Raw genomic sequence first — 13,023 nt, 5'->3', positions numbered from 1 at the left:
CCCCCCCCCCAAAAAACAAACAAACAAACAAAAAAAAAAACATTATTGATAAGACAAAAATAAGAAAGCAGATAATGTAAGCAGAGATGATGTAAAATGAAAAACTAAAATATGATGCAAATTGTAGACCTTAGGGGGGAACAAATTTATATGTGACCCTGGACCACAAAACCAGTCATAAGTAATCAAAATTACAGATTTTTTTTTCATTAGGATATTAAGTAAAGATAGTGTTCCATGAAGATATTTTGTAAATTTCCTACAATAAATACATCAAAACTTAATTTTTGATTAGTAATACGCATTGCTAGGTCTGTCACGATAACAACTTTTTGTTGTGTGATATATTGCCCCAGAAATAATTGCGATAAGCGATATTATTGTCATTTTAAAGACCATTTTATGCCACTGAGTATATTTTTTTAATGTAACAGCATAATAATGCAAGAAGGCCTACACACTTCCAAATGACAACAAACTTTTAATTTTTAAGAATATTTAGATCATGGAAATTAAGTATCAAAATACTAGATACCTTAAAAAACCTGAATACATAGTAAATAAACATTTTTTAACAAAAAGTGCAAAGTAGCAAGTAGAAAAAAGAAAAATGCACAAATAACTTGTATGGAGATTTTTCCATCTACAGATTTCTCTATAAATTAAGGGTGCACACTATTGCTGAAAAACACAATCACTACTTAGCAGTCAGATGTCCGTATGCACAAAGGCACAGATCCCTAAACAAGACCATATCTACAGATGAAACTTTGTTTGTAGAAGCATTTTTAAAATTTGAACTAGCACCTCATGACTACACCACGTTATGTACGTGAAGCTGCAAAAGACACAGACGCAAGTGGAACGTACAAAACGTGGTGACATTAATTTTTAAGTAAATATAATGTGCGATATATTGCGTCACCAAAAATTATTGAGGTCATGTACATAGCCTATATTGCGCGATAAGTCGATATATTGATTATTGCGACAGGCCTATATACAACTGAAAAAAGTGGTTAGTTGGAATATGTAATATAAGAATAATTAATCCTGAATTTGTGGATAATGTCATTAAAAGACATCTTAGTAGAAAGTGGTAAAATCATAAAAATATTGAATAATTTATGTTAATATTAAGAATGTTACTATTTTGATTATTAATCAATAACTTTTGATCATGCAAATGCAAATTAAGCATTCCAAATTTTAAATATCAGACAAATGTGTGAAGTGGTTTATTAGTTGTTAGTTTGGTGTATACAGTTTGTTGCTTCACTTTTGAAACAATAGCCTTTAACACTGTGCCAACCAATGCCACAATCTGTGTTGGCACAATTGCATTACATAATTGTAGTCATTAAAGTGATAGTTGATCTAAAAATGAAAATTCTGCTATCCAAATTTTTGTCCATACAGTGGAAGGCTTTTGCCTAAGAACATGAAGGTATTCAAGAATGAGAATTGTTACAGCCATCGGACAAATTTTAAAAAAGTAATTCCATGATATCGTTGTAGTTCATTAAAAATGTCTATTTCTGAGCCTCCTGGAGTTTTGCTTTTACTTTGTTCTATTTTAATTTAGTTAAATGAGTATCCTCGCTTTGCAAATTAAACTGAACAGAGGAAAATGCAGTAAATATTTAATATGCGATCTACTATCCTTTGCTTGGCTGCATCTTTAGACCTGCAGGGGGAACCAAACAAACAGGATCAGCTCTGAACAAATCAAACAGAAACGAAAAATACACATCTGCTACAGCCCGCGGATGCAGCAGCGCATTCATTGCAAAAGCAAAGCAGTTTGAGTTATTTATATCTACTCATTAAATGAACTAAGCTTGCGTATAATATTCTTGAACGTTTAGCGCGCATGCTTTCACGCGTTCCTTTTTCGCTATCTGCTAATCGACCGGGGTCAGGGAGATCCTCCTTCGGTCAAATTCTCAATCGAGCCCGAGGACCCAGAGGCCTTCGAGCCGGATAACAGCAAAAGAGGAGCAGGTACGTACTAGATATTCATATATAGATATATAATATATATTCATATAAAGAATATAATGCTGATTTCATACAGTGTCTTCAAATGTCCATAAAAGTAAAAGAAAACAAAAGTGGAACAGAGAGGGAGGTGTGTGAGAGAGTAAAAAATCTAAACACCGCCTCTTTTTGTTTTGCTACAGCTTAATTCTCTTGTGTTGTCGCCAGAAAATTAAGTATACTCCAGTAATTTCTGTATAAACAGTGTTGCAGTGATGTACTGTTCAGAAAACGAATTTGCTTTATATATCTGAGGGTGTTGTGGTAAAGAACTCAAATTCAAAACTTACAGGTTTGAGTCCCAAAAGGGGAGTTCTAATAAAAGTGACTGCTAAATGACTTGCTTACCTGACTGTGACAGAATTATAATATCCATGAAGTCTGATTTGGTGGGTTGATGAATGATATGTTGTTTTTCTTTGTGTAGAATGTCAGACTCTGACAGCGATGAGGACCAGGACCGGCCCTTCCAACTAGCAGGGTTTCTGTTTGGAAACATCAATGAGAATGGACAGCTGGAAGATGACAGTGTGCTGGATATGGTAAGAGAGCAAATCCCTGCTCTTGACGCAGGAAATCAATGACTTAAAATGGCCATGAAATGGGAATTCACCATATCTATTTTTAAATGCATGTTATTAATCTTTTTTAAATTATTATTTTAATTTTTAATCAGAATGTCATAACTCAGTCTTCCAGTGAAACCACAGATTTCTCGTCCTGAATGCGCTTAGTGGAGAGGGGCTAAAAAGGAATAATGAACTTCATATTGTATATATGCTTGTCAACTGTCTCTTTTTCTCTATCAGGAGTCAAAGAAGCACCTGGCTGGTCTGGGCTCTCTGGGTTTGGGTACACTTATTACAGAGATCACAGCCAGTGAGGAGGACACAGCTGAGCAAGAGCAAGACCAGAGCAACACTGACGCAGAGGGTCTGTCTGTGTTTCTGAAATTCAAAAAACTTTACTCCATGTGAACAGATTTGTGTGTGAATGTAGGATTTGTGTGTGTGAATGTAGGATGGGTAAGGAGCACAGAAGATGCAGTTGATTACTCTGATATCAGTGAAGTTGCAGAAGATGAAACCCGCAAATACAGACAGGCCATGGGCAACCTCCAGCCATCACGGAGAACAGGTACACACAGGCACAACTGGTGTTGAACACACTGATGTATATGCACAACTTCATTGCTGACGTGTGTATTTTGGTATGCAGATGAAGAGGAAGATTACGATGCTGATTGTGAGGATGTCGATGCCAAACTCATGCCGCCTCCCCCTCCCCCTAGTCAGCCAAACCCTGCCAAGAAAGAAGACACACCCACTCAGAACAGCAATGGTAAATGAGACTTGTGATTGATGAGGAATCAGTCTGAATTTTGTGTGTGCTGTTCTTATTTCTTTTTATCATTTTTAGTGACCGATGAGGGTGATGGCATTATCCTACCTTCCATTATCGCTCCATCATCTGTGGGCGATAAGGTTGATTTCAGCAGTTCATCAGACAGCGAGAGTGAGAGCGATCGACCGTCTCAGGGTTCAGGGACAGAAGGACAGGCAGGGTGTCTTACCCTCCCTCTTGCGGGCATTATGCAGAAAGATGCTGCTAAAGCCCTGCCTGGAGTCACAGAGCTGTTCCCTGAGTTCAGACCTGGAAGGGTGACTGTTGCACAATATCTCTTAGAAATAATCCAAAGTTTGCATTCAATTCTTAGTTTGCTTGCAGTGGTTCATGGTGAGTGTTAATGTTTTGGTTTAGGTGTTGCGGTTCTTGCGGTTGTTTGGTCCTGGTAAGAACATGCCATCTGTATGGCGAAGTGCTCGCAGGAAACGAAAACGGAAGCAGAGAGAGCCACAGTCAGACTCAGCTACAGGTGACAATGAATCACAGCCACTTGAGCCAGGGGCTAAGAAAAAATCAGGATGGGACTATGAGTATGCACCACCTCCACCACCGGAGCAGTGTCTGTCTGATGATGAGGTAAACCAGGCATATGCAACATTTCATGTCCACTTGACCGCTTCATTAAATAGGCCTATGTTATGATGAGATCAGAAAGAAGACAGTCTGTTTCTATGTGTCTGTCTCTCTGCAGATCAACATGATGGCTCCGGTGGAATCTAAGTTCCTGCAAGTATCTGGTGAAGGTGATAAGGTGTCTGAGATGAGACCAAAGGTGGCTGAGTGGCGTTATGGTCCAGCACAGCTTTGGTATGACATGCTTGGTGTCCCAGAGGATGGCAGTGGCTTTTATTATGGGTTTAAACTCAGAGAAGACCAAAAGCAAGACAGTACTGAAACAGCGGCTAAAACGGCAAACCCTCCAGCTGCTGAACCAGTCAGTGAACAGGAACCACACCAAGAAGCACATGCTGAGGTCAGTGTAGTTTTTGGTGAATAATCTGTCAAAAATAGTTTTCATGACTTGAATTAAAGCTGAAATAAAATATAAATATTAGAAAGAAAACTGAAATGAAAGCTAGAAACACAGCCTTGGCAAGTAGCTATTAATGAATTGTGTCTCACACATTTACTAAAAATAGCTTACTTCTGCATTGCAAAATAAGGAAGGTAGAAATGTTTTGTATACTTTTTTAAATTCACAATGAAATTAAAGGCACAGTAAGTTGTGATAGTAACAACTTACAACTAAATTAATCTTATGTGTGCTTCTGTCTGTGTGTATTAGCAGGAGGATGATGTGTCTCCGATGCAGGATGAGTTGTTTTTAATGGTTACCCAGCTGCAGTGGGAGGACGACATCATCTGGAATGGAGAGGACGTGAAACACAAGGGCACTAAAACTCAGCGTGCCAGTCTGGCTGGGTGGCTGCCTACTAGCATGACCCGTAACGCCAATGCTTACAACGCTCAGCAGGGTGAGAGAACATAGCCATAATGCAATAAAAAACGAAGAAGGTCACACGGACAGTGCATCACATAAAACACATATTCATAGACACACCCTGACTGGTCTGTGGAATTAATGTATGCATGTTTTCCAGGTCTAAGTCGCAGTAATTCTCAGTTGGTTCCCTCAACCCCACCACCTTTGGTCAAAACTCCATCCATATCAGGCTCTAAGAGGGACAAACATAATCATGATCATCAAGGTACTGTCCTGTGTTTGTTCTGTGGTCATGTTTAAAGTTTGGCAGATGCTGTGAGGTTAATATGAATCATATCCACTCTTTGGGGCTCAGAATAGAACAAACTGAATTTGTATCTTCTTACAGTCGCTCATGAGGATGACACCCCGTGGTTCTCCATATTCCCGATTGATAACGAGGAACTTGTTTATGGACGTTGGGAAGACAACATAATCTGGAATGACCAGAGCATGGACCGCCTCCCTTCTCCTCCTATTCTTACTCTTGACCCCAATGACGAAAATATCATACTCGGTATTATATGTAACATTTTATACTTACTTCAGTTGTGTCTTTACAACAGTGGTTCTGAACCTTTTTGTCTCCAAGGCCCCCTACTGTTTACAACAATATTCATTGCCCCATGACTTTTTTCAGTTTTTTATGATTTTCTGGATAAGAATTTAGGATAAAGATTGAAAAAAATATTTTTACTCGCGATTTCTACTACATAAAATATTTTATTAAATTGTTTTTTTTTTATTTAATTAACTTACAAAAATCACATTTTAAAAATTAGGCTACCTCATATATTCAGGTTTTCCAAGACCATGGTAATCCTGGTTCTTCAAAGAAAGAAAAAAACACAATTGAGGGTTAAAGTAAAATAAAAACGCACAACAACAAAATCTTCATTTTAAATAGTTTTTGTTTATTTTAATGCTGGTTTTGTCTTAATTTTAAATGGACAATTTTACTCACCCTAAATTGTTCCAAACCTGAATGAGTGTCTTTCTTCTGTTGAGCACAAAAGAAGATATTTAAGAATGTTGGTAATAAAACACTTGACAGTAACCAGTGACTTCCATAGTAATTCAAAATATCTTCTTTTTTGCTCTGCAGAAGAAATAAACTCATACCGGGTTGGAACAATTTGAGGGTGAGTAAATGATGATATAATTTTCATTTTTGGGTGAACTATTCCTTTAGGTCATCTTAAGGTTCCCTAGTGGGCACTGGCCCCCTGGTTGAAAACCTCTGATTTAATTAAAGGTTATGTTTTAATTAAAATTAAAGGGCCATTAACAGAACCATGAGGAACCTCCCGTTCCTCTTCTACACCAAAAATATGTAAGTGTACATGGAACCTATAATTTGACTTTGATCTGTGTTTACAGAGATTCCAGATGAAAAAGAGGAGAGAGCCTCTCATTCACCCTCCAAAGAAAACAAGAAAGAGTCAGCACTGAAAAAAAGTCGCATTCTGTTGGGAAAGACTGGTGTCATCAAAGATGAACCTCAACAGGTAAGAGGAAGATAAGGAAAAGATGTGGAGTAAGGAAAAGAGAGCAAGTATGTGGAAAGTGGATGATGTGTGTCATGTGTGGCTCTTGTCTAGAATATGTCCCAACCGGAGATTAAAGATCCTTGGAATCTGTCAAACGATGAGTTCTACTACCCCAAGCAGCAGGGGCTCAGGGGCACCTTTGGAGGAAACATCATCCAGGTAGGACATTCAAACTAGGGATGTGAATGGGGACCCTGGTTCGAGTCTGATCTGGAAAATCTGGTCCCTGTGAGCCAACAGCCCTTTATATGTCCTGGGCATGTGCATAGCTCACTATGGAATGACTCTCTAAAAACAGTGTGTGCATAAAAGTGTGTCTGTCTGAATGGAACCCTTAAATGGGTTGGAAACAAGAAAATGCCTGTCCATTTATAAAATTAAAATTTTAGTGCCATTTTCCAATAACACTGACTCAAATAATACAATTGATAGATTTAATAATTTGATATGAAATCGTCTTTCCTAATTTTGCTTTGCCTATTCTCTGTTTTTTTGGTCAACATTTCTTTTGTCAGCACTCCATTCCTACTGTTGAGTTGAGGCAGCCCTTCTTCCCCACTCACATGGGACCTATGAAACTACGGCAGTTCCATCGACCCTCCCTTAAGAAGTACTCATTTGGAGCGCTGTCCCAGCCTGGCCCACACCCAGCCCAGCCTCTCCTCAAACACATCAAGAAGAAGGCTAAGGTAGACTGAAACAAAGAATTCAGTGTGTGTTTGTGAGTGACCGTGAGTGGTTTGTTTGTGTGTAATATACATTGGCTTATTAAAGTTCTCACTTGTTCTTCATTTGTCTTGTTATATTTAAAAATCTCTCAGATGCGAGAACAGGAACGTCAGGCATCGGGTGGAGGGGACATGTTTTTTATGCGCACAGCTCAGGATCTGACAGGCAAAGACGGAGACCTGATTTTGGCTGAATATAGCGAGGAGTATCCTCCCCTTCTCATGCAAGTTGGCATGGCGACCAAAATCAAGAACAACTACAAAAGAGTAAGTCACAAATTCAACCTGACCACTGGGAGATTTAATGGTGACTTGTCATATCATGCGAGGGTCGATATAGAATATGCATTGATGGACTTGATTGATCTAGCTCTGGGTCTCATTAATCTGTATTTTCATCTCATGAGTCTCAATAATAAGTCTTGGTCTGAATCTGGGTATCCGTCTGGTCACCCTTGATAATGGCATCGTTAATGTTTCTGTCTGTAGAAACCAGGTAAAGACCCAGGAGCACCTGACTGTAAGTACGGAGAGACGGTTTACTGTCACACTTCACCATTCCTGGGATCACTGCACCCTGGACAGCTACTGCAGGTAACATACAAACACACTTTTGTCAAAATTCTGTCACCCTGTGTCAAGTGCTTGTTTTCTTAAACATATCATGCTGAAGTCCTTATATTGTCATTCCTTTTGAATTATGTTGTAATTTTGTGTGTCACAGGCCTTTGAAAATAACTTGTTCAGAGCTCCCATCTACCTACATAAGATGCCTGAGACTGATTTCCTGATTATCCGGACAAGGCAGGGCTACTTCATCCGAGAGCTTGTGGACATATTTGTTGTGGGTCAGGAGTGCCCTCTCTATGAGGTGCCAGGACCCAACTCTAAACGAGCCAACACACACATTCGAGATTTCCTCCAGGTAGCACTGGCACCCATCCCTACCTTCCTATTTTATTCTAGTTGTGTGTTAACAAGTGATAAGAAGTAGTGTATGGATGAGTAGATTTTGAAAATGTAAAGGCTGATTACGTAGGAGAGTAGTAATATAAGCCGACTACTTGGTGTATTTAACATCTTCAGTTGTTTGTGCAAATTACAGTAGCATCGAGCCTTGTGGGACACCTATAGAAGTTTGAAATCCTGATCTTGTTTGAAATGCCTCTGGTGTTTTTTGGAGTGTATTTAAGTAATTTCCCTCTCTCTGTAGGTGTTCATCTATCGTCTGTTTTGGAAGAGTAAAGATCGTCCTCGTCGTATACGTATGGAGGACATAAAGAAAGCTTTTCCCTCTCACTCTGAGAGCAGCATTCGCAAACGCCTCAAACTCTGTGCTGACTTCAAACGCACAGGTGCACTTACACCCTCTATTATGCACACACATTCATCTTAAATCAAATCCTGAGATTAACTTTCAGTACAAGTAGTGTTTACCTACTGGTATTTTCATTATGAAATGTTTTAAATGTGCAAGGAATATAGAACAGGAAGTCAAACTCAGAAAAAATGAAAGATGTTTTCAGTCACTGTGTGTGTTTTGTCAGAAAGGAGAATTGACAGATGCAGGAAGTACGTTTCCTGGTACTGGGAAGGTAGGACAGGAACAGACAGTTCTGATAAGGAAGTGCACCAGATAACATAATTCTTCCTTATCCTTGTTTCACACACACTTGTGCCCATATTAACTGGTTGCGAGGTCCACACAGAATAACAGGAGTCCAAACATCCAAACTGTCTGTGCTGTAAATCTGTCTAAATCTTGATGATTTTTATCCACAGTTTGGATTACACTCTGTGTAAGATGTAAATGTGGTGTAAATCAGATCTCATGATGGGCAAGTTTGTATTTATTTCAAATACACACTCCCAATAACCATTTTATAATTTATGGCCATTATACATTGTAGTATCCCATAACTCACTGCATTTTCTTTTAAAGCTGCAGATCTGCAGCATAAACACTGAGTGTCAAAAGCACCATGCGAGTCTGCAATTCATGTATAACAGATGCAGTTTGTGTGAAACGGGCCTTACACAGAATACCACAAAAAAGAAATGAGAAACTTTTCACACTTGGCATTTTTCAAACATTTTTTGTCTCCAACAATAAAAAAATTCATCAAGATTTGACCATAGATATTTGTCACTCACTACTGATAAAACTAGTTAGAGAGGAAGAAACGAGTATGGAGGTCCAGTTACACTTCTCTCCTCTGTCCTGTACTGAAGCTGTTTCATGCACAATCTTTCAGGAATGGATTCTAACTGGTGGGTGCTAAAACCTGATTTTCGTCTTCCTACCGAAGAGGAGATCAGAGCGATGGTCTCTCCAGAGCAGTGTTGTGCATACTACAGTATGCTGGTGGCAGAGCAGAGACTAAAGGTTTGCACATGCAAACTTCATATCTCTATGTGCATGATTTTCTTCCAGATCCACACCAGCTGATGTACACTGTTCTCTCTCCCAGGATGCTGGTTATGGTGAGAAGTCTTTTTTTGCACCTGAGGAAGAGAATGAAGAGGAATTCCAGATGAAGATTGATGATGAGGTCAGAGGTTTAATGAGTATATTTGAATACTGTATTTGTGATGGATTTAGTCAGTTTTATATGGTTTGATTATATTCATGTGGTGGTGTGATCAGGTACGCACTGCCCCATGGAACACAACTCGGGCGTTCATTGCAGCCATGAAGGGGAAGTGTCTCCTGGAGGTCACAGGGGTCGCTGACCCCACTGGCTGTGGAGAAGGATTCTCATACGTTAAAGTCCCTAACAAACCTACACAGCAGAAGGTACGTGCTTTCTGACCATTTAGCACAGCTCCTGGCAGTTAAATGTTTCGGATGCATGAGAATATTCCACACACCCACGTTTCAAATAATGTGTTACCTGTTTTTTCCTCAGGATGATCGAGAGCCCCAGCCAGTGAAAAAGACAGTGACGGGGACTGATGCTGATCTGAGACGTTTGTCCCTCAAAAATGCCAAACAGTTGCTCCGCAAGTTTGGAGTTCCTGAGGAAGAGGTGACACTAAACTGACAAACTAATCAAAGATACTGCCTCTGAATAAGCTAATCACTTAATAGTTACCTGAGAAGGTGCTGTGTGTGTTTTTTGTTGTTGTTGTTGTTTTGGTTTTTTCAATATTATTAACCTTATCTCTAATGATATGAATGTTTATTGGTGGTAAAAACCTCTATATGCTCTAATACGTATATGTATGTGTGTATTTAGATAAAGAAACTGTCCCGTTGGGAAGTGATCGACGTTGTGAGGACCATGTCTACTGAACAGGCTCGTTCAGGGGAGGGGCCTATGAGTAAATTTGCTCGCGGGTCTCGATTCTCTGTAGCAGAACATCAGGAACGTTACAAAGAGGAGTGCCAGAGGATCTTTGACCTGCAGAACAAGTGAGAACCTGAGAGAAATGAGCAGGGTTCTCGGCTTTTCATTCTGCACAGTCGTGCTCAAAAAATGTTTTGCAGTAGCTCTGGTTATACCAGTTAGGTTATCAAAATGGTTACATAAAATGAATTTTGATTGATGTTACAATACTCTTCTGTATGTGAAATGAGTCATTGTGTGTATTTTTGTGTTTTAGAGTATTGGAGTCCACAGAGGTGTTATCGACGGACACGGACAGCAGCTCAGCGGAGGACAGTGATTTTGAGGAGATGGGCAAGAATATTGAGAACATGCTGCAGAATAAGAAGACCAGCTCTCAGCTGAGCAGAGAGAGAGAAGAACAAGAGAGAAAAGAACTGCAGCGGATGCTGATGGGAGAGGACAATGAGAGAGAGAGAGGCCGCAAAGAAAGACGCAAAGGCTGTACGTGTGTGTGAAATTGAGCTTGTCAGTACCCAGATTGTTGTCCGTCTCTGTATCTAATAACTCAGCATCTGTTTGTGCATTGTAGCAAGTGCCCTTTCCACCAGCTCTCACAAAGATGATGATGCTTCCTCCGTCACTAGCCTGAACTCTTCAGCAACAGGGCGAAGGTTGAAAATTTATCGCACCTTCCGTGATGAGGATGGCAAAGAATATGTGCGCTGTGAGACCGTACGCAAAGCGTCTGTTATTGACGCTTACTTGCGGATACGTACCACTAAGGATGATGATTTCATGTAAGTGTCTATTTGTGTACTTAGTAGAGTTATTGTTATACCATAAGTTTAATAGTTGATACTAGTACACACTAATAGATAATATAGTATTAAACAGTTTTATTAAAAAAGTTAAAATAATAATAAAAATAACGTTTGTGTGTCTCCCTGAATGTGTCTGCAGTCGCAAGTTTGCATTGTTTGATGAGCAGCACAGGGAGGAGATGAGAAAGGAACGACGAAGAATTCAGGAGCAGCTGCGGCGCCTCAAACGAAACCAGGAGAAAGATAAATTTAAAGGTCCGCCTGAGAAAAAGGCGAAGAAGGCCAAAGAACGACCAGACCTGAAGGTACAAAATTAGAAATGCACTCCTACTCATCACTGATCCTTGTTTCGCACAACTTCTGAAAGCGTCTTGCTGTCAATTAAATGAACGCATGATATTTTCCTGCATAGACTGATTCAAATGTTTTTGGTGTCCACAGCTGAAATGTGGAGCTTGTGGTGCTATTGGCCATATGAGGACCAATAAGTTCTGCCCATTGTACTACCAAACCAATGCCCCACCCTCTAATCCGGTGGCAATGACAGAGGAGCAGGAAGAGGAGCTTGAGAAGACTGTGATCCACAATGACAATGAAGAACTTATTAAAGTAGAAGGAACCAAGATTGTGCTTGGAAAGCAACTCATTGAGAGGTAAAACAAACCTGGTAGTTGATGCATAATGCAGGGATTAAAGTTCTCCGGCACCGTGCCGGATCTCCGGCGTGCGGCGTTTGGCTGGGAAAAAAAGTCGTCCTACATTTAAAAACACTTGTTGATATCACGTTCGAGTTCATGAGTTCGCCTACCAATGTAAGGAACACAGCTTTCACTCTCAACCAAACTAACATTACTAGCCAATCAGAAGTTTTTGCTCTTATAAACACGAGACGGGCATTAGCTGATGAATGGAAAAGAAGTCTGGTTCTCGAGCGCGACACATTGAATAAGCTGCGAGGCGCAATGGTCAAAGATTTCCATCTAGCGTCATATTTACGGTGTGGATATTTAATGTACTTCGTAATCACAGATTCTAGCCTACGTCTTGGAATATATGACCCAAATATGAATTTTCACCGTATATTGTTATCTGAACAAGTCTGCAACGTTTGTTCTGACCAACTGAGGAAAAAAGCATTACAATAAATCGTGCTACCAATGGTGATTTAATCTAACGATCGATTAGCTCATATCACATCAAACTGCAAATTATTTTTATTGTTATTCTTTATTCTCAGATTATTAATGTTAACAACATCAGCATTGCGTGACTATGAGTATAGTGTGTGTGTAAATTTCAATTTCTGTACAGTCTAATCTCTAATTGTCATACCATTCGAATTTCATACCAAGAAATTCTTTTAACCCAAAAAGTAAACTATGCTCCCTTCGAACTGGTTGTCTTTAAAATACAAATCTTGTGTAATCCCAGGCTATCTGTACTCAGAAGCACATTTAAAACTGGAATATAATTTAATTTAATTCGCATGTTTCATATAATCCTTTCTGGATTACAATCCGCCATCAAAATGATTTTTTGACATTTAATTATTCTAGCTGCTGTGAGAAAAGGCTATAAATGATCCGCCACCTGCAGGATCCTCACATGCGATAGCCTAGTAGCCGGGACAACTTCTTTATGTTTACAGAAGTGACGTAATGA

General features: G+C 39.5%; 1 protein-coding gene across 1 annotated transcript in view; it reads left to right on the top strand.

The window, feature by feature from the left end:
• The first annotated feature begins 1,728 nt into the window (after window positions 1-1,728).
• The window catches only part of LOC107757541 (transcription initiation factor TFIID subunit 1-like), a 23,724-nt gene continuing 12,429 nt past the window's right edge, over window positions 1,729-13,023 (top strand). Inside the window, exons 1-27 of the mRNA XM_016575054.1 lie at window positions 1,729-2,004; window positions 2,468-2,582; window positions 2,850-2,973; window positions 3,061-3,177; window positions 3,259-3,381; window positions 3,460-3,701; window positions 3,802-4,023; window positions 4,139-4,420; window positions 4,736-4,922; window positions 5,049-5,156; window positions 5,280-5,447; window positions 6,311-6,438; window positions 6,532-6,639; window positions 6,996-7,169; window positions 7,302-7,475; window positions 7,698-7,802; window positions 7,933-8,133; window positions 8,422-8,563; window positions 9,464-9,594; window positions 9,680-9,760; window positions 9,856-10,005; window positions 10,118-10,237; window positions 10,448-10,623; window positions 10,815-11,041; window positions 11,130-11,337; window positions 11,501-11,666; window positions 11,803-12,014. Coding sequence (XP_016430540.1) covers window positions 2,469-2,582; window positions 2,850-2,973; window positions 3,061-3,177; window positions 3,259-3,381; window positions 3,460-3,701; window positions 3,802-4,023; window positions 4,139-4,420; window positions 4,736-4,922; window positions 5,049-5,156; window positions 5,280-5,447; window positions 6,311-6,438; window positions 6,532-6,639; window positions 6,996-7,169; window positions 7,302-7,475; window positions 7,698-7,802; window positions 7,933-8,133; window positions 8,422-8,563; window positions 9,464-9,594; window positions 9,680-9,760; window positions 9,856-10,005; window positions 10,118-10,237; window positions 10,448-10,623; window positions 10,815-11,041; window positions 11,130-11,337; window positions 11,501-11,666; window positions 11,803-12,014 — 4,190 coding nt within the window. The 5' untranslated portion in view covers window positions 1,729-2,004; window position 2,468. The remainder of the gene's footprint in view (window positions 2,005-2,467; window positions 2,583-2,849; window positions 2,974-3,060; window positions 3,178-3,258; window positions 3,382-3,459; window positions 3,702-3,801; window positions 4,024-4,138; window positions 4,421-4,735; window positions 4,923-5,048; window positions 5,157-5,279; window positions 5,448-6,310; window positions 6,439-6,531; window positions 6,640-6,995; window positions 7,170-7,301; window positions 7,476-7,697; window positions 7,803-7,932; window positions 8,134-8,421; window positions 8,564-9,463; window positions 9,595-9,679; window positions 9,761-9,855; window positions 10,006-10,117; window positions 10,238-10,447; window positions 10,624-10,814; window positions 11,042-11,129; window positions 11,338-11,500; window positions 11,667-11,802; window positions 12,015-13,023) is intronic.

Source organism: Sinocyclocheilus rhinocerous, unplaced genomic scaffold (genome assembly GCF_001515625.1).
Source record: "Sinocyclocheilus rhinocerous isolate Xijiao unplaced genomic scaffold, SAMN03320098_v1.1 scaffold984, whole genome shotgun sequence".
NCBI classification, from domain to species: domain Eukaryota; kingdom Metazoa; phylum Chordata; class Actinopteri; order Cypriniformes; family Cyprinidae; genus Sinocyclocheilus; species Sinocyclocheilus rhinocerous.
The sequence above is the reverse complement of the archived record's forward strand: the minus strand, read 5'-3'. Positions and strand labels throughout refer to the sequence as shown.